This window comes from Colossoma macropomum, unplaced genomic scaffold (assembly GCF_904425465.1).
Source record: "Colossoma macropomum unplaced genomic scaffold, Colossoma_macropomum, whole genome shotgun sequence".
Classification (NCBI taxonomy): domain Eukaryota; kingdom Metazoa; phylum Chordata; class Actinopteri; order Characiformes; family Serrasalmidae; genus Colossoma; species Colossoma macropomum.
In genome coordinates this window covers 34636501-34654674 of record NW_023494787.1, presented here as the reverse complement: position 1 = coordinate 34654674, position 18174 = coordinate 34636501, and the positions used below count along the sequence as shown (strand labels likewise).

Below are 18174 nucleotides of genomic sequence, written 5' to 3'. Positions count from 1 at the left end.
CTCGCATTTGCCAAAAAACATCTAGATGACCCCAAGACTTTTGTCTGCAGACCAATGAGTCGAAGGTAGAACATTTTGGAAGACATGGGTCCCGTTACATCTGCCATAAAGGTAGCACCACATTCCACCATAAGATCATTGTACCAACAGTCAAACATGGTGATGGTATTGTGATGGTCTGGGGCTGCTCTGCTTCTGCAGCACCTGGACAACTTGTCATAACTGATTAATTGATGGAACCAGGAATTCTGCTCTCTATCAGAATGTCTGCCCAAAAGAAACAAAATTAAGGTTTTGGAATGGCCGAGTCAAAGTCCTGACTTGAATCCTATTGAGATGCTCTGGGAAGACCTTAAACGGGCAGTTCATGATGAAAAACTCTTAATGTAGCATTTTAACTCTCCAATGTAGCATATTAAAAAATGCAAAGAGTGAGCCAAAATTTATCCACAGTGATGTAAAAGACTCATTGCAAGTTATTGCAAACATCTGATTGCATTTGTTGCTGCCAAAGGGAGCACAACCAGTTAATAGGTTTAGGAGGCAATTACTTTTTCACATGGATGATATAGGTTTTGAATGAATCTTTATCTTCAAATGGAATGATCATTTACAAGCTGCAATTTGACTTTACTCATGTTTTCTTTATCTTATATTAAAATTAATTAGATGATCTGAAACATTTACATGTGACAAATTAGCAAAAATAGAAGAAATCGAATGGGGGCAAATACTTTTTCACAGCAATTTAACATATCTGTGTTTGTAAATCACTAGAAATGGTTCCTATAGTTAAATTCAGGCAGTTCACTTGTCTAACATGGCCTGACCTGCTGCCTTTGTTACTCAATAGCTGAAACTAACATTAGCTAGTCAGCTTAGCTAGTGGAACAGCCAAGTAAACACGCTGGCTCTTCAGTACAAGAGAGAGCCCAGTTTAATATACTGGTTGTTCACTGTTCAGTAGCGCTTTTTGTTTGTAAACAGTTTAACAATTTGGCTTTATACTCTGAGATGCTGCTGCTAATTTAGTTTTTTGTTTTCTCTAAAGAGCTAAAGAACTAAAGAGATGAATGTTACAGAAACAGACAAAGGCTGGTTGAGGAAGAGGGGCTGTTACTGGGAGAAAACTGCGCTGAATGGCTTGCTTTTCCAGTGCATGTGGGTAAAAAACATGGTAGAAGTCAACACAACAGGCTGACTGTCCCGGAACGATAAGGAATTCTTTAACTTGCTGGACGATGTAAAAGTTCTGACATAAAATGTTTTTCTAAATAAACACAGCAAATGCTTGTATTACTATGCTTATCACAGTCACATCAGTGTTAGGTGAATGTTTACAGCTGTATGTCAGAACAGGAGCACACAGATCAGATGAAAGTGCATAAAATACATATTAGCCATTTCTGATGATTATGTGCAATCCTTTTTCCTGGGTGCAGGAAAAAAGTTGTAAAAAAAAGTTGTATAGCTGGACAGGGTCGAGGGGGGTGGGTTGGTGTTTACCTGTGTTTGAGGGGTGCAGGGTTGACACTATCATGGTGGTGGCAGGGGGTCCAGTAACAAAAGACTGAGAGGAGGCAGGAGGAGTGACCAGGGTGCCCTGAGGAGTGGTGATCACTAAACCAGCTGAGAAAGAGAAAGAGACCCATGATCCGACTGATTCAAGCAACACTTACTCAAGAAGATTCTTCATTACAGCCTGAGCTAACTAGGAGTCATACTCTGCTAATCAACTTTCATTATTTGGTGCAGACTCACTGTGTGAATTCTGTGAAGACTTCAGAGCATTTCAAGACATCTAGAAAGGTCGACATAGACTTGAGGCCTCTCATGATACTTTTAAAGTTATTAACATACACAATAAGGGTGACCGGAGATGCCTAATTTGTGTAAACGATGGAGAAAAATTAAAAACAAAACACAGACAACACACACTTTCTTTTTATCTTACTGCAAGCTAAATACAATTATGCATTATTGGAAGTGGACAGTATGACATCCAAAACCCATTCCAAGCAAGCTTCAGCCAATTATGAGTTGCTCAATTAATTAAAAAAAAAAAAATCAATCAAATTATTGATGTGCAATTTTGACCTGGTACATACTGCAATCTCCTACATGCCTGTTTCAACAGGCATTATTTCACTTATACCAGTACCAGTTTTGTAATAGCCATAGATTTTGATAGCATTTCTAAAAATGTGGCATAACTGCAGCTTTCTTTTGTCCCAATTTAAAAACCTCAGAAAAAACTAAAAAAAACTAATACGTAATGTTCATTGTGTCAAGGTTTCAGTATCGGATGTTGTATTTTTTCCATACGGTCCATCCCTACATTCTTGCAACATTTTTCAGCATCAAATTAGGAATCATGCCAATCTCAACACACTCTCATAAAATAAAAATGTAAAAAGAGACATAGCTTAAACACAGCTTACAAAACCTACTTCAGCATAACAATGTATTTTCTGCTAAAAATACGGGGGCCAGCTTCACAGACATGACTAGAGCTTAGTCCTGGACTACCAAATTGCATCTCCAGTGGTTAGAAAACCACTGGGAATTCTTTTTAGTCTAGGATAAGTGGGAAAGAAGTAAACTGGCTCCAAATGTTCAGAACTTCCTCTCACCATATCTTTAAATATTGTCTTTAGAAAAAATGCTATTGCCATATGAGTTCAGCATGGCCATCTGTATTGAGTACAGGTTCATCCTGGAATAATAAGGCTAGTTGTATGCATGCACAACGCATAAAGGAATAATGCTTCTCAGGTTTCTGTAGGTATTTAATTTGTTATAAGAAAACAGCTGACTTATACCGTAATCACTTTGCCATTGAGACAAAAATCAAGTTAATACTGAAAAGTACATTTATTTCCTCATGAATTATGAACAGCAGATGTAAAGTTGAACCACTCACCTGCTGTCATTATGCCAGTGGAGGGAACTGGCACTACCGTGATGTTCTGCGAGGAATGGGGTGGATGGAGGTGTGCTCCGACAGTGGCCATTTGTGGTCCTCCTGGACCACCTCCACCTCCTCCTTCCTGCTTGGGCACTCTGGCAGCTGTTCCAGCGTCCATGGTGGCAGGGCCAGGCACAGTAAGTACGGCGGCAGGGTAGTGTGTGGAGGAAGAGTGAGGGAAGGAGGCACTCTTTTCTGGCCCCAGCTGCTCTTTCATCTTGTTCAGAAACATGGCGTTCTCAATCTAAAAACCACAGCGGGTAGAGAGGTAGGTGGAACGGATGGAGAAATGGAGGGAAAAAAGGAGGAAGGAGTGGAGAGGATAAAGAAACACAAAGAAGGAACATGAAGTAAGAGATAAATGCAGAGGATGAATGGATGGATGGAAGAAAAATGGGAGAAAGAGCAGCAAGGATTATTTTCTGTTGGGAGGTGGGCATTGAGAGTTTTTCAAACTTTCACATGGATCAGAGGGAGTCTTGATTTAGTCATTCCAGCCTGCTATGGAGCACATACATACATGTGTGTGTGTGTGTGTGTGTGTGCGTATTTACATACATATATATATATATATATATATATATATATATATATATACACACACACACACACACACACACACACACACACACACACACACACATATATATATATAATTTTTTTTTTTTTAACTTAATTTTGCTTTTTAAGCATGGTGTCTCGTAGACACAATGATGTACTGTACAATAATAAGGTTTCTACCTGTCCTTGCACTGTGGGAACGGGAGACCAAAAGTATGATGAGTTGAAATGGGAATCTTCCATTATTTCTGCAATTGAAAAGCAACATAACTTGTAAACACCCATTCTGCGTTTGTCTACAGTTTTGAAACTAACCCCTTGCCCTTTATTTTATGTTTCATGTGTAGAATTTTGGAAGGACTCTTTGCTTGGGTATAAAGTTAGACACCCAAGCAAATCACACAAAGCAAAGTGCTTTAATCTGGAATCCACTGAGGAACTGTGGATGCAATGGAGTCTCTTTACATGCATTTTCCCTTTATAACTGTTTTTTAAAGTTGGGCAAAGGGACACACAGATGGTGGATTACCCTATGCTTGCCATAGGGCAGGCAAAGAGGCGTCTTTAATTTTTTTTTTAGGTAAGTTCCATGGTGCATGCATGACTAAAGTGCAAACAAGTTCCGCACGCACAATTAAAATCAAAAAGAAATCAACATCAAGTGTGTGTACTAATACAGTCTGGGCGTCACCTGAGTTACTGACCAAACGTGACAAGAGATAATAGGGGAGTGACACGCGCTTCTGTTCAAGATCTTTATTCACATAAAATTAATTGATGTTTACTAAGGTACATACAGTTGGTTGTACTGTTATATATTTAATTAGAGATGAGAGAAGAGCAGTTACTGATGTATCTTAAGTTAACCTAACATTCAATTTCACTGCGACTGAGCGACGCCCACTTGCACCGAGATTCATCTGTCACACTATAAATAGGCATCAAAACAAAAGCCAAGCCTGCTAGCCTGCGGCAAAACTGGTTAACTTCATGTTATCAGTTATCTACGTGTTATGGCAGGTTGTTTTTGCATTATGGCAACTCATCTGTAGCCGTATACTCAACGGGTCTTCGACTTCACAGCGAATACTTTCTTTCCAGCCGTCATCTTTGGGGAACCCAGCTAGCTAGCAAGTTAGGTTCTTTTTTTATTCGTACAGTAGGGCAATAATAATAATAATAACAACAGGCGAATACTCATCAAACGTTAATACTATATGTAACTTTGAGCTGGGCAGTGTGGCACTAGTACAGGTACTAGACAAATTTAATGACTGCCTTGATTTGAATGAGCACTCCTGGCCAATAACAACACGTACTTTAGTTAGCTTCCTAACGATATCTGGGCTACCCAGCCAGCCTCCATTAAAATTTCAGCTTTTGTTAACTAGCCAAGGAGAAGCGTCATTAAATGCTATGTACAAGTAAACTTCCGCTTGAAACAATATTGTCCCTATGCCTCTATCGGTCTCTCCGGTTAGTCTGACTGTGAAAATAAAAAAAGAAAAAAAGCTCGAGGATAAAAAAAAAAAACGAACGGTGAAAAAAACGTCGACGCCAATGCCCCTGTGCGAGAGACGCAGCTTCATGCAGACTTCCGGCTGGCGAGACAGAAGAGAAGCGCCCGAATGAGTTGCTCAAATTCGGAGAAATAATTAACAATCGAGTCATAACTCCGTATTAATTACCGGTGGTGACGTTTTCCTTTCAATCCCGGGACCCCTTCGAGCCGGGACAGTTCGGAAACTTCGTCCAAATCCGCCCGAACCCTCAGATTCACCCTTTTTCCCGTTTTTTTTTTTTTTCGATTTTTCTCCCTCCTGTGGGGCTGTCCGACTATTCTCCGCTACACTTCCGGTGAATGAGGTCAAATTATAAAATGGGAACGAGTGATTAAACCGACTTCCGTCATGTAAGGTCATAAAATAATTTTTCCAATGTGAATCAATAGACATAAGTACTACTAATCGCAATTTTCATAATTAATAAACGTGTATATTGTATAATTCGTGATATATTTTTGAGACATATATTTTAAATGATGTTCAGGCTATTCCCAGTTCGTCTCAAAATTACAAACATAGTTTCATAATACAAAATAAATAGTAACATAAATTCCCGCATGTATTTTACTATACAAGTTCTGTACTTATGCATTACCTTCACCATTCCTCAGGTGATTTAATAACCTGGGAAAGGCCAGGGAAGTCAGTTCTTTATTACAACCAGCATTCTTTATTTATTCTGTTCTTCATTACAGGATGTAATAAATAAGCGATATAAATACAAAACTTAAATGACAAAAAAACAAATAAATAAAAACACACATCCCAAACCGCCTTCTGTTTTAGCCCTTAGATTCTCAATACAATCTACCTGTAACGTTACACCCCGACACCCCCCACCCTCCACCCCTCCGTCCCAACCCCACCTTCGTCAGTGCAGTGGGTGGGACAAAGGCCGATTATATTCTTTTTCACGTCAGTTGGTTTTGAGTTGACCAATGAAATATAAGCGTGAACAGCGGTAAAAATTTGAAATCCCAACGGCTTTGGAAGCGCTTAGATCAGTGTTGTTTCGTGCGTTGTCTGAAGACCCGTGAGTCGATGGTGAGTTAAAAAAAATAATTACTGTATAGCAAGATTTCATCATCATAGCGTGGAAAAGACATTGTTCACAGGCATTTCTAGTTAACTATTTACTAAAACCTTTCGTAAAATATGCAGTACTAACCTAGACGATAGCGTTAATTTTGCATCATTCAACTTACTACGTGCTGAATACCATAGCTGGCTAGAAAACGTTCATATTTGTCATGATGACTGAGTTAGCTAGTTACTGCCCTGCCTGGCTAACATTAATAGCTAACTAGCTAACATTTCATGAAAAGTTAACGGATAACGTTACAGGCTGTGTTAGTAAGTACTTATTTTGGTATTTGCAAAACAACCGCTGACTTAGCTGGTTAACCTAGCTAACCCTATCTTAGCAAACCTAGATTATCTTATCCGACATTTTCTAGTTGATTTATGTTATCGTAACGTCAACTTTGTTTGTTTCAAGAACAATCGGACCTGGTAACGTTAAATGAACAAAGAGGTGAGTATTGATTCCTTGACGTTCATCAGCAGGCCACATCAGCTAGCGTCAAATCATTTTCCTGCCTAAAATCTGTAAAATAACGTCACCGTATTGTCCTTTCAGTGCCTTTATGAAACAATCTTTTTAGCGATTCCTTTAGCTAGTTATTAACATAAAGTAGGTAACGTTAATTAATGGTAATGTTAACTACATCCAGTAGGCAAAAGCATTTCTTCTTTAACCATAGAAAGGTTATGTCCGGGTAAGTTGCCAACGTAAGTTAGCTAATCTTTTGGTTAAGTTACACTGTACACTCAAGTTACTGTAGGTACAAGCTCGGTGTACCTAATAAACCAGTAGCTCTGTGTGTCTGGAGTCGAGTAGAGAAGTTCATTGGAAGTTCCCTGCCTTTTTTACGAGAATGTTTACTTGTCCTATGCATGATTCAAGTATGTATGTCTGATTGGTTACTCCCTTAGACTATAACTGTAAGGAAACTTTCTTCCAAGCTTTCGCTCTTGTGTCTTTTCACAAGAGGAAATCACTTAATATAGATAGAATTGTTTCACTTATCCTCATTTGTTTAGTTGTATCTGTGGGAATGCGGGTAGAGTCAGGGTGGATGCACTAATGTTAAAGTGTGACGCAAGAATGCCGCTGTACGGAACACACAACACAATTGTAGTGTGAACTAATCTGTACTTGTACAGTTAGTTTTAAACTTCAACATTATTAGGTATTATATAATGGGTATGAATATGATTGTTCTAATGTCAATGAATAATGTTTCCTTTTCAGAATACAATGTCCCGTTTACCGGTCATGTCCGGAAAACGGCCTCACTCCAGTATTACAGATGGAGAGCATCAGCAGCCTACACTGGTATGGCTTTGTGTTCTTCAACTGCACTTGGTCAGCCATATCTATGTAAACAAAAACAGTTATTAATCTTCTTTATGATTTAATTGTAATTTAATCTTAATATTTATCTGTGTCTAAAAGAAATTACGTAAGGTTGAGACAGAGATTTCTCAAAAGCTCAGACCTGCTGCCAGTGTGGTGCCCCCCAGACGTCCTGTGCCAGCCAAAGCAGCCAGTAAGTGATAAGTAACAACCATGACTTGTTGACTCATGAGAATTAGCTTTAAAGGAGAGATATGTGCACACCCTTACGCTTTTAAGAATGTGTAATGTGATGTTTAATCTGTAGAATTCAATCTGGGCATTCCATTTGTTTTGCAGTGTTTACATACTTGGGAGTATAAGATGTCTGTCAATATTAGCAGTAATACTTCCTCCTGCTCCATACCTTAAGGTGTAGAATTCTTACTCTTGTTTGTCTCACAGCTAAGCCTCTTCGTCCAACTGGAGCGGTGACTCTGGCAGCAGCCCCCTCAAGAGGTCAGTTATGTCTTGCTTGTTTCTGTGGATGGTATGCTGCGTTTCTGATTAAACACGTTCAACAATTTCTGAATGCAGGCCTGGGTGATATTGTCAATACCTGTATGTTAATATCTGTCACATTATGATTTTTGGTTTTAGTGTACTAATTGTTAGCAAGCATTATATTAATGACTTTCTATTCCATTAACAGCATTACAAAAGCATACTTGAGTGAGTTCCTCTAATTTCCCAAATGTGGCTGAATTTTAACCATAATGGTGTAGGACTGGCAGATTAATTAGTTGTATTAACAACTGCTTTTGGGAGTATAAGACTGTAACAACTTTAACGATGGGTGGAGGAAAGACGCCAGGGGCAGGTGTAAAGACGGAGTTTTTTTTATTATTATTTATTACGCAAAACACTTGGCTTTTCAGCCCACAAAGTATTATATTTATTAGTTATATTTATTATTTATAGTATTTATTAGTTGTTTTCCTGTGTTAGGTGACATGAAAAAGTCATCTGCAGCAGTTGCTAAAGGTAGGATCTGTCTTTGAACTCTAAATACTTGTTAGGAACTAGTAGTATCTGCTTCTTGGTAACTTTGTAGATCTGACCATTTGGGCTAAAACTTAGTTTTGAGATGAAGTAGGGGCTAGCGTTCATTACTCTTGCATTCTTTTTTGTGACGTTCCACTCCTCATCCACAGTTGTTGGCACATCAAGAAGACCAGGATGGGACTTGAAGGGGAAAGTCAGCGACATGGAGAACAAAATCCAGAACTACCAGAGCCGAATTAAGTCTGTTAACCAGGAAAATGAGAGCCTCAAAGATTGCATTGCAAAAGTGCAAAAAAACGAGGCTGAGATTCAAGTGGAGAACAGAAGATTAAAGCAACGTCTAAGGTATTGTCAGAGTACATTTGAAATTATATTGATGATTTTTGTAATGTGGCTATCAGATCAATACTCTTACAAATTAAGTTTTTTTTCCTGAATATCTACTTTTCAGGGAGCTTGAGGAGGAGCTGGCTAAGCTAGCAACAGTGAAAGATGACCTGGAGAAAACTTCTGAAGAGAGAGATGGCCTGCAGAAAGATCTGAAGAAGCTATCAGATGAACTCAACGTTCTGCAGAGGCTCAGACATGACCTAGAAACAGAGCTCCGCAATATGCAGGCATGTCTCTGTGGTACCCAAGTAACCAGTACACTTTATAAAATGTAGAGCAATATCTAATTTTTCTAAAGTATACATGGCTAAGATGTAACAGTGTTCTAGGTAAGAGTGGTTAAACAATTGCATTTTCTTTAATTTATTTGCTGGTTTGGTTTGTTTCCAGTGCTTGGAAGCATAGCTTTGTGTCCAGGTGGCATTGTTTCACCACCACCATGCATTCATGGAGGGGGAGTGGGTCTCCCATGAATCTCTTTGCAAAAAGTTGAAAAGTTCACTTCTGACAATGAAAATGGAGCTCATGGATCTTAAGTTCAAGGTGTACATTCTGAGTTCTGTTGTTTTTAGTCATTCTTGTTTGCCTTCTTTTTTACTTTTCTTCTATTTCAGAGCCAACTCTCGGTTCAGACCTCTGCTCTAGGCTGCTGTCAGGACAGCTTGCGGGAGAGTCAGGAGACCGTAAAAAGCTTGGAGCAGATAGTGGCCCGGCAACAGGATGACCTCCACTATGGAGAAATGGAACGCAGGAAACTGCACAACACCATCCAGGAGTTGAAGGTAAGCTGAAGATGGACAACGTAGTACAGAAAGAGTTCTAGAATGTTTATATGAAGGCTCAGCTGTACAAATACCTTGATCCTGAGCATAACTTTAAGCAAGAAGTGTTCATTTTCAGTGTTCATATTTTTGGGGTGTACTAAAATTGATATACATGCTTTAATGTTCCAAAAACACATTTTTCTCATACTGTGCATCTCTGTTCACCTGATCTCTGAACTCCTGTGTCTATATAAGCCCCCCTACAATGCTCCCAGTGTGCTCTGATTGGTCAACTTGCCCACCTGTTCTGATTGGTCAACCACCAGAGCAGCGTCCTGCTACAAGTTCTGTCCCTACACCGCTGTTACTATTCTTACAGGTTCTGCTGTATCAGTTTGAGCCAGAGTCTGATCCTGAAAGTCAGGTAGGACAAGTTGATAGACCTGAGCCACCTTTCGCAAGCTAGACTGGGGCAGGATGTTTCAGAGTTGGAAGTTTTCACTTTATGGCTCTCTTGTGTGAGGGTGTGCTAAGCTTACCAGAAGGCCGACTGTAAGGATTGTCACGGAATTATCTTGTAACAAAGGAGCTGGAATTCCAACAAGCATTTCAGGCAGCTGAGAAAAGTGTTCTCTGTGGGAGAGAGGTACTCCCTCTGGTATGTGCTTTGGGCTTTGTGACTGCAGACGTTTACCTGCACAAAACGCTATATAACACACTATAGGAAAGGGAAAAACCCAGAAAAGCACAATACGTCCCTTTTAACAAGGCAGTATGTCATAACAAGTAATGCTCACATCAGTGTTTTCTAACTAATGCTAACCATACACTAGAAGACTTCGAAAAGATTTTTAAAGGACTGAAGTCTGATACCCTCTCACATCGAAAGACAATGTCACAGAGTTTTTAGTCACAGACTATGATTTTGCAGAGTCACTATTTGCAAGACTGCAAATTGATTTTGAGATTTACCATCATGCACCTGGTGGAAATTTATAAGCAAAGAAACCCTTTTCCTTCTCTACTCTGTAGTAGTACAAATATGTTGGCTGGGCATGTAAAGATCTGGGGCTCAGTCCAGTTGACTGTAAAATTGTATATTGTGGCAGAAAATCACCCAGTGTTTTTTAAAATTAACCTGTAAAATGTGCATTTACTTCTTAATTAAACAAAGATTTACATGTCAACAGAACATGCAGTGATTCAGCATTGTTGACTGGGTGTTATGAACTAAACCATAAACAACCAAACATAATGGAAAAAAAAAAAAAAACTAACAAAGTAAAAAAAAAATTGGGAAAAAAAACGTTGATGCTTCCTCAGTAATGCCACTTTAAGTCCTCTGCACATGTTCTTACTTTACTATTACAGGCTCAGTGAGCTTGAAATATTAGAACAGATTACATATTTAAGTTAATATGATTTTATTGTGTTAAAGTGGAGCACATTTGCCATTTACAGAGATTTCAGGTACGCATACATTTTCTCCCTTGCACTCTCTGTCTTTCATGCTGCGCGCATTCGCTCGCTCACTCTCTCTCGCGCAGCCCTGGCACGTCGCTGTTTGCATGAGCCATGACTTAAAACTTGCGACAGTATTAAGCGGTTTATTTTGTCGCAGTGCCAAGACAGGAAAAAAAAGACGGACCTAAAACAGCCATCCTGACCACCTTTCACTAAACAATCGAGATGACGCGAGCACGATGCAACTCTAGCAAGACTCTCATGATTTTAGTCAGACATTGGAAATTTGTCTGCAACAGTGAAATCGCTTAGTCGTTTGGTGTAAGGCTGGCATAATAACCGTTAATTTTGAACAGCATAGGTCATGAGGAATGTACTACAGTTTAAATATTTTATGGTAACGTAATGCAAGGTAAAGAACTTTTTCTTCTGTATGTATACTTATTTTTAGTCATGTTTTCTCTTCAGGGTAACATCAGAGTTTTCTGCAGGGTCCGCCCTCTGCTTCCCAACAGGGAAGTGAGCATCCCACACATTCAGCTGCCTGCTCATGATAACAAGTCGCTAACACTTGCAAAAATGGAAGAGGTAAACACTTCAATAAAACATTCATGTGTAGAAAAATGTTTTTAGGCCCAGAGGGGCCTAAAACTACATATTTCCTATATGAAATATTGTTGAATCATGCAGTTAATGTTGGATTTTGAAAAGGGGGAACAGGTTCTGTGTTAATATTTTAAAGTGCAACGTTGGTCTCTTAGTCCCACATAGGACGCACCACTGACACTCAGAAAAGCTACAATTTTAGCTTTGACCGGGTGTTTGGGCCACACAGCTCCCAGAGCGAGGTGTTTGAGGAGATCTCCCTTTTGGTGCAGTCAGCTCTGGATGGCTACAATGTCTGTTGCTTTGCATACGGACAGACGGGCAGTGGCAAGACTTTTACAATGGAAGGAGGGGACATGGAGGAACTGCAAGGAGTCATTCCTCGAGCTGTCCAGCAGATTTTCAAGTGTGCCAAGGTGCTTGGTGAGCAAGGCTGGCAGGTAATGGTGCAAGCATGTTCGGGTAAAGTTTCTTCTACCACAATCCCTCTTCATTCTGTTTCTGAAAATGAGATTACGTGAATCAGATTTATTGACTGCAGTTCAAGTGGTACAACTTGCAGTATTTTATGTCCTATCGCTGAAAAATGTAAATCTAATTGTTTTGTCCCTGTTTATTTGAAGTACACTTTTACAGCCAGCTTCGTTGAAATTTACAACGAAACCCTGCGGGACCTGCTTTACACAGGCAAACCCAACAAGAGGCCAGAGCATGAGATTAGGAAGACTTCAAACAATGAAGTAACAGTCACCAATCTGACCTACCAAAGAGTCAACACAGAGGATGAGGTACTTTCTGTCTTATACTGGCACAATGTAATATCTTTGACTGTACTATATATAAACACAGCAAGCACTTTTATTGGGAACACATGTATACTTATTCATGCAGTTATATAATCAGCCAATCGTGTGGCAGCAGTGCATAAAATCATGCAGATACAAGTAATGCTCATGTCAGAATGGTGGGGGGGGAGGGGGGGGTGGAGTGGAGTGAACTCGGTGACTGTTGCATGTGGTACGACTGTTGGTGCCAAACAGGCTGGTTTGAGTATGTCTATAGGTGATGATCTCCTGGCATTTTCACGCGTCTCGAGAGTTATGTACTCAAAACAGTGCAATTAAAAAAAAAAAACATTCAGTGAGCAGCAGTTCTGTGGACAGAAACACATTGTTGATAAAATGAGATTGGCCAGACTGGTACGAGCTAACAGAAAGGCTCCAGTAACTCCGATAACAGTACAATTTTGGTGAGCAGAAAAGCATCTCAGAATCCACAGCACCTTGAGGCAGATGGGCTACAACAACAGAAGACCATGTTGAGTTCACCTTCTGTCAGCCAAGGGTGGGGAATGTGTTCTTGACACACATTGAGTTAATATCAATAAATTATCACTTAAATGCCACAGTCTATTTGAGTTGACCATGTGCATCCCGTTATGGCCACAATTTACCCCTTTTTTTTTTTTAAATCAATCGCTACTTCCAGCATGATCATGAGGTTGCAAAACAAAAGTTGTCTCAAACTGGTTTCATGAATATGACGTTAAGTTCTTTAGTGTCTTTCCTGGTCACCGGATCTGAATCCAGTACAACGCTACTGGGATGTGGTACAATGTGAGAATCGCAGCATGAAAGTACATTTGAAAAATCAGCAGGAATTGCAACATGGACCAGAACGTCAAAGCAATGTTTCCAACATCTTGTGGAATCTGTACACTATATTGCCAAAAGTATTCACTCACCCATCCAAATCATTGAATTCAGGTGTTCCAATCACTTCCATGGCCACAGGTGTATAAAACCAAGCACCTAGGTGTGCAGACTGCTTCTACAAACATTTGTTAAAGAATGGGTTGCTCTCAGGAGCTCAGTGAATTCCAGCATGGTACCGTGATAGGATGCCACCTGTGCAACAAGTCCAGATGTGAAATTTCCTCGCTACTAAATATTCCGCAGTCAACTGTCAGTGGTATTATAACAGTGGAAGCAATTGGGAACGACAGCAACTCAGCCACGAAGTGGTAGGCCACGTAAACTGACAGAGCGGGCTGAGGCGCATATTGAGCAGAGGTCGCCAACTTTCTGCAGAGTCAATTGCTACAGACCTCCAAACTTCCTGTGGCCTTCAGATTAGCTCAAGAACAGTGCGTAGAGAGCTTCATGGAATGGGTTTCCGTGGCTGAGCAGCTGCATCCAAGCCTTGTATCACCAAGCGCAATGCAAAGCGTCGAATGCAGTGGTGTAAAGCATGCTGCCACTGGACTCTAGAGCAGTGGAGACGTGTTCTCTGGAATGACGAATCACGCTTCCCCATCTGGCACTCCGATGGACGAGTCAGGGTTTGGCGGTTGCCAAAAGAACGGTACTTGTCTGACTACTGGATTATGGTGTGGGGTTGTTTTTCAGTAGTTGGGCTCGGCCCCTTAGTTCCAGTGAAAGGAACTCTTAATGCTTCAGCATACCAAGAGATTTTGGACAATTTCATGCTCCCAACTTTGTGGGAACAGTTTGGGGATGGCCCTTTCCTGTTCCAACATGACTGCGAACCAGTGCACAAAGCAAGGTCCATAAAGACATGGATGAGCAAGAGTGGAAGAATTTGACTGGCCTGCACAGAGTCCTGACCTCAACCCGACAGAACACCTTTTGGGATGAATTAGAGTGGAGACTGCAAGCCAGGCCTTCTCGTCCAACATCAGTGTCTGACCTCACAAATGCGCTTCTGGAAGAATGGTCAAAAATTCCCATAAACACACTCCTAAACCTTGTGGAAAGCCTTCTTAGAAGAGTGGAAGCTGTTATAGCTGCAAAGGGTGGGCTGACATCATATTAAACCCTATGGATTAAGAATGGGTCACTCAACTTCATGTGTGTGTGTGTGAAGGCAGACGAGCGAATACTTTTGGCAATATAGGTGTGTGTGTGTGTGTGTGTGTGTGTGTGTGTGTACAATTTATTTTTAACTGAATCAATTGTTCAATTATGCTGGTCTAAACAGTTGTGTTTCCATGCTCTAACATGGTTGAGTTTATTATTGTCTCAATCACTGGATGTAAAGCTATAACAGTCATGCCAGAGTAAGGAAGACTAAACTGCATTCAGGAGATTACCTTGGCTAGACTAAACCTTCATACCTCTGCTAGCATTCTATTATGTCTCCGCTGTAGGAGCTGTTTTCAAATGATTGATTCTATCCTGTAAATGCCCTGGTTGTTTGGAAGAAAATTCATATATCACTGACATGCTTTAAAAATGTTTTGCAGCTACCAAATGTCCTAAATTATTTTAATGATTTCAAGATTTATTGGTAAATCTTGGAGTATGCTGCTGTAAATTATTTTTTTTTTTTTACATTTTGTTTAAATCTCAGGTTTGCAACTTGATCATCTTGGCAAACCAGAATAGGTCCACTGCCCGGACAAACATGAATGACCATTCCTCTCGCTCCCATTCCATTTTCCGGTTGGACATTGAGGGAGAAAACGTTGGCCGAGGCACCAAGTGCAAGTGTAAGCATTAAAAATTGTCCCATGAGAAGATTCTCTATAATACATTTTTTCAACTTTTAGTGAAAGAATTTGAATGGTGTCATGATTATTTAGAAACTTGTTACTGTCTAAAATTGAAAGGGATTGAGTTTTTCTTCTTGAGTTTTTCTATGGTCCGTACAGTACAAAAATGAAGTTTCTCAACACTGTAGCAAGGCAGCATGTCAAAAGAAGACTTTGTTTTAGTGTTCAACATGTTCTAGTATCTAGTTCTGCTGCCTGTTCCAATTCTGGATTTAATATGCCCACGTCCCCTTGGCCTCGCCATTTCCCCTCGAATCCCTACTCCATCTTAAGGGCTTTTTCATTACTTTGTTAGCTCAAGTGAAGCCCTCTGAGGAGCGAGGGACTAGGTAAACACTAGGGTTCAAAGATTAATTGTTATTGTGTCAAAGTTGCAGTTTGAAAGAGTGAAATTTTCAAATTGCAAAAGCTGTAATTATACATTATCCAGGCTTTCTGCAGATCCTTAAAAGCTGTTGTAAAGTCTTAAAATAGATACAGAAAATTTCAGGTCTGAAAATGTCTCATGTTTTGCTGCTAGAGATGTTAAATTCAGGGACATCCAGGCATACTTTAAGGAATCAGGTATCTGCAAAAATAAGCTGAATCCCTTTGGATCTACTTAGGATTTTTCGTTTTTGTGCTGTTTATTTTAGTATCGCTGGAAACATTAAATATTAAATTCTAAACTATTGTGGAAACCTTGTGCCTTAGTGGCTGTGTTCACCATTTCTGGTTTAAATCTTATGTTCGCAGAATGTTAGCTTGTTCAAAGTGAAAGAACAGAGCAGCTACTGCATATGCATTACAGCAGTATGAAATCGAAATGTTCACCACTCTGTATGATGGTTATTTCACATAAGACATCCAATTAAACTAAAGCTGTTGTATGAGTGCATACTACTATGCATATAATTAAAAAATGAAAGTAAAGTAATTTAACTGCATAAATACTGTGAGTGGCTACTTGGTGTAATGCATTTCCAAGTGGTAAGTCAAAAAAGGGTATCTCTAAAAACAGTATTGAAATGAAGCCCTGAACTTATTCAGTAGATTAGAACACTTCAATTTTAGTGGGGCAACTAAGTTTTAGCAAGTGGTGTTGTAGGGGCAGCTTTCAAAAAGAAAAAATCCTTCAGAACTTGCTTAATTTGGTCAGAAAGAATGATCATTGCAGTGCAAGAGTATAGATATTATTGAAGACAGCTAAAAGCAAGTTGTAGGGTAGTCAGCAGTGAGGATTTAAAGGTTGCATGTTTTTCATTCATTTTTCTTCTGTTTCTTGTATGGTTATGACACTTTCCCTATGAACTTAATAATATAGAGTGCATTAGTGCCTTGTAAGCATTGTGAGTTTGGCAGAATTGTGAAGCTTAGCACACAACTCTTTAATATTGATATAGTTTATAATATGCTCTTCTACAAAATCTGAGCCTCTACCACTTTTGAAATAAAGGTCTAACACTAAGGTTTGGGAAAGTTTTACCTTCAGACTCTGGCATGTGTTTCAGCCTCCCTGTGTCTGGTGGACTTGGCTGGCAGTGAGAGGGTCCAGAAGAGCCAGTCTCAAGGAGAGCGATTTAAGGAGATGACAGCTATAAATTCTTCTCTCACCAATTTGGGCATTGTGATCACTGCTCTGGCCAACAAGGTCTGCTTGAGAAACTTCACAGGAGTGTTATTCATGTTGTTCTTTAAAATACAAGTGATACGAGTATAGAATTAACTTGTTTCTTTTTGTTTTCTATAGGAGAGTTTTGTGCCATATCGCAACTCTAAGCTTACCTACCTTCTTCAGGGATGTCTTGGTGGAAACAGCAAGACGTGAGTTATGAAACCTTGGTTGAGCACAACTTATTGTATTGTTTGGAATAAAGATGAAATCGAAAACACTATGTCCTTTGGAGGAGAGCTTTTATTTACCACACAAACCCAGTAATGTAATAATTATGTTTGGGAACGCGTTGTCAATTTGAGACTTAAAAAGAAATAATCTGATGGTTGTTTTTTGTACTTTGTTTAGTTTGATGTTTGTAAACATTTCACCAGAAGAAGACAGCTTCAATGAATCACTCAATTCACTTCGCTTTGCCAGCAAGGTCAGTGTTCCTCTAAAATGGCTTTTACTGGAATAGCCTGATGATTGATTGGTTCCCCTCCTTCCTCATCTGACTTTAGAACATGTTCTAAATGTTTGGTGAAAGTCTAGACATTTAGTGATGCCAGTGCAGTTACCTGTTGTGTGTTGTGTTGTGTGTGTGTGTTTTGTGTTTTTGTTTTGTTTTGTTTGTTTTTTTAAAAAAAGGTTTGTTAATGTCTTCTGTATACTGTTACAGGTGAATGACTGTGTTATCGGGACAGCCACTGCCAATCGGAAGTAGCCCCTTCAGTTCCTCTTACTGATGATCTTTTGCAAACTTTATTTTGCTTTTTATTATTTCCAATGTTTATCTTGCATTTTAAAGATTGTCTTGAATTTTAAAGACTTCATATTAAGAACATCCAATGTTTTAATCCATTTATCACTGCATTTTGATCAGTATTTTTAAAGCGTATTAAAGTTTAGTGTAGTTGAATTATTTGTATCCTGTGTTTGTTGTTTTGTGGAGGTACAGTGTCACCTAAAACTACAGAAGTCAGCTACTGACATTATTATTATTATTATTATTATTATTATTATTATTATTATTATTATTACTTACATTATTATGACAGTTGGCTAGATATCTTTTTCAGCAGTATAAACTGAGGATGTGTGTAACTGTTCAGTAATGATATTATCAAAGATTAAATGTAATTACCTGCGGTGCACTGCCTTATTGTAGTGGCATGCATTTCAG

The 18174-nt window shown here is 39.4% G+C and overlaps 2 protein-coding genes across 7 annotated transcripts in view; one reads left to right on the top strand and one right to left on the bottom strand.

Annotated features, from left to right (window-relative positions):
* znf384a (zinc finger protein 384 a) overlaps positions 1-5350 on the bottom strand; it is a 37811-nt gene extending 32461 nt beyond the window's left edge. For all 4 annotated transcript variants that reach the window (XM_036567092.1, XM_036567094.1, XM_036567095.1 and 1 more), the window contains exons 1-4: positions 5218-5350; positions 3710-3777; positions 2924-3212; positions 1507-1629 (exon numbers count right to left, since the gene is read on the bottom strand). In XM_036567092.1, coding sequence (XP_036422985.1) covers positions 1507-1629; positions 2924-3212; positions 3710-3772 — 475 coding nt within the window. In that variant the 5' untranslated portion in view covers positions 3773-3777; positions 5218-5350. The remainder of the gene's footprint in view (positions 1-1506; positions 1630-2923; positions 3213-3709; positions 3778-5217) is intronic.
* Positions 5328-17910, top strand: kifc1 (kinesin family member C1). Of its 3 annotated transcripts, XM_036567088.1 has the most exons (17): positions 5448-6138; positions 6593-6628; positions 7409-7492; positions 7613-7706; positions 7958-8011; positions 8501-8536; positions 8707-8902; positions 9009-9174; positions 9562-9729; positions 11644-11763; positions 11937-12221; positions 12405-12569; positions 15154-15292; positions 16846-16985; positions 17085-17158; positions 17358-17433; positions 17671-17910. In XM_036567088.1, the coding sequence occupies exons 2-17, from the start codon at positions 6617-6619 to the stop codon at positions 17713-17715; spliced, it is 1854 nt and encodes a 617-aa protein (XP_036422981.1). In that variant the 5' UTR covers positions 5448-6138; positions 6593-6616; the 3' UTR covers positions 17716-17910. The 3 variants fall into 3 exon arrangements, with proteins under 3 accessions (XP_036422984.1, XP_036422981.1, XP_036422982.1); XM_036567091.1 differs by lacking the exons at positions 5448-6138; positions 6593-6628 and adding an exon at positions 5328-5441; XM_036567089.1 differs by lacking the exon at positions 6593-6628.
* The last annotated feature ends 264 nt before the right edge of the window (positions 17911-18174 follow it).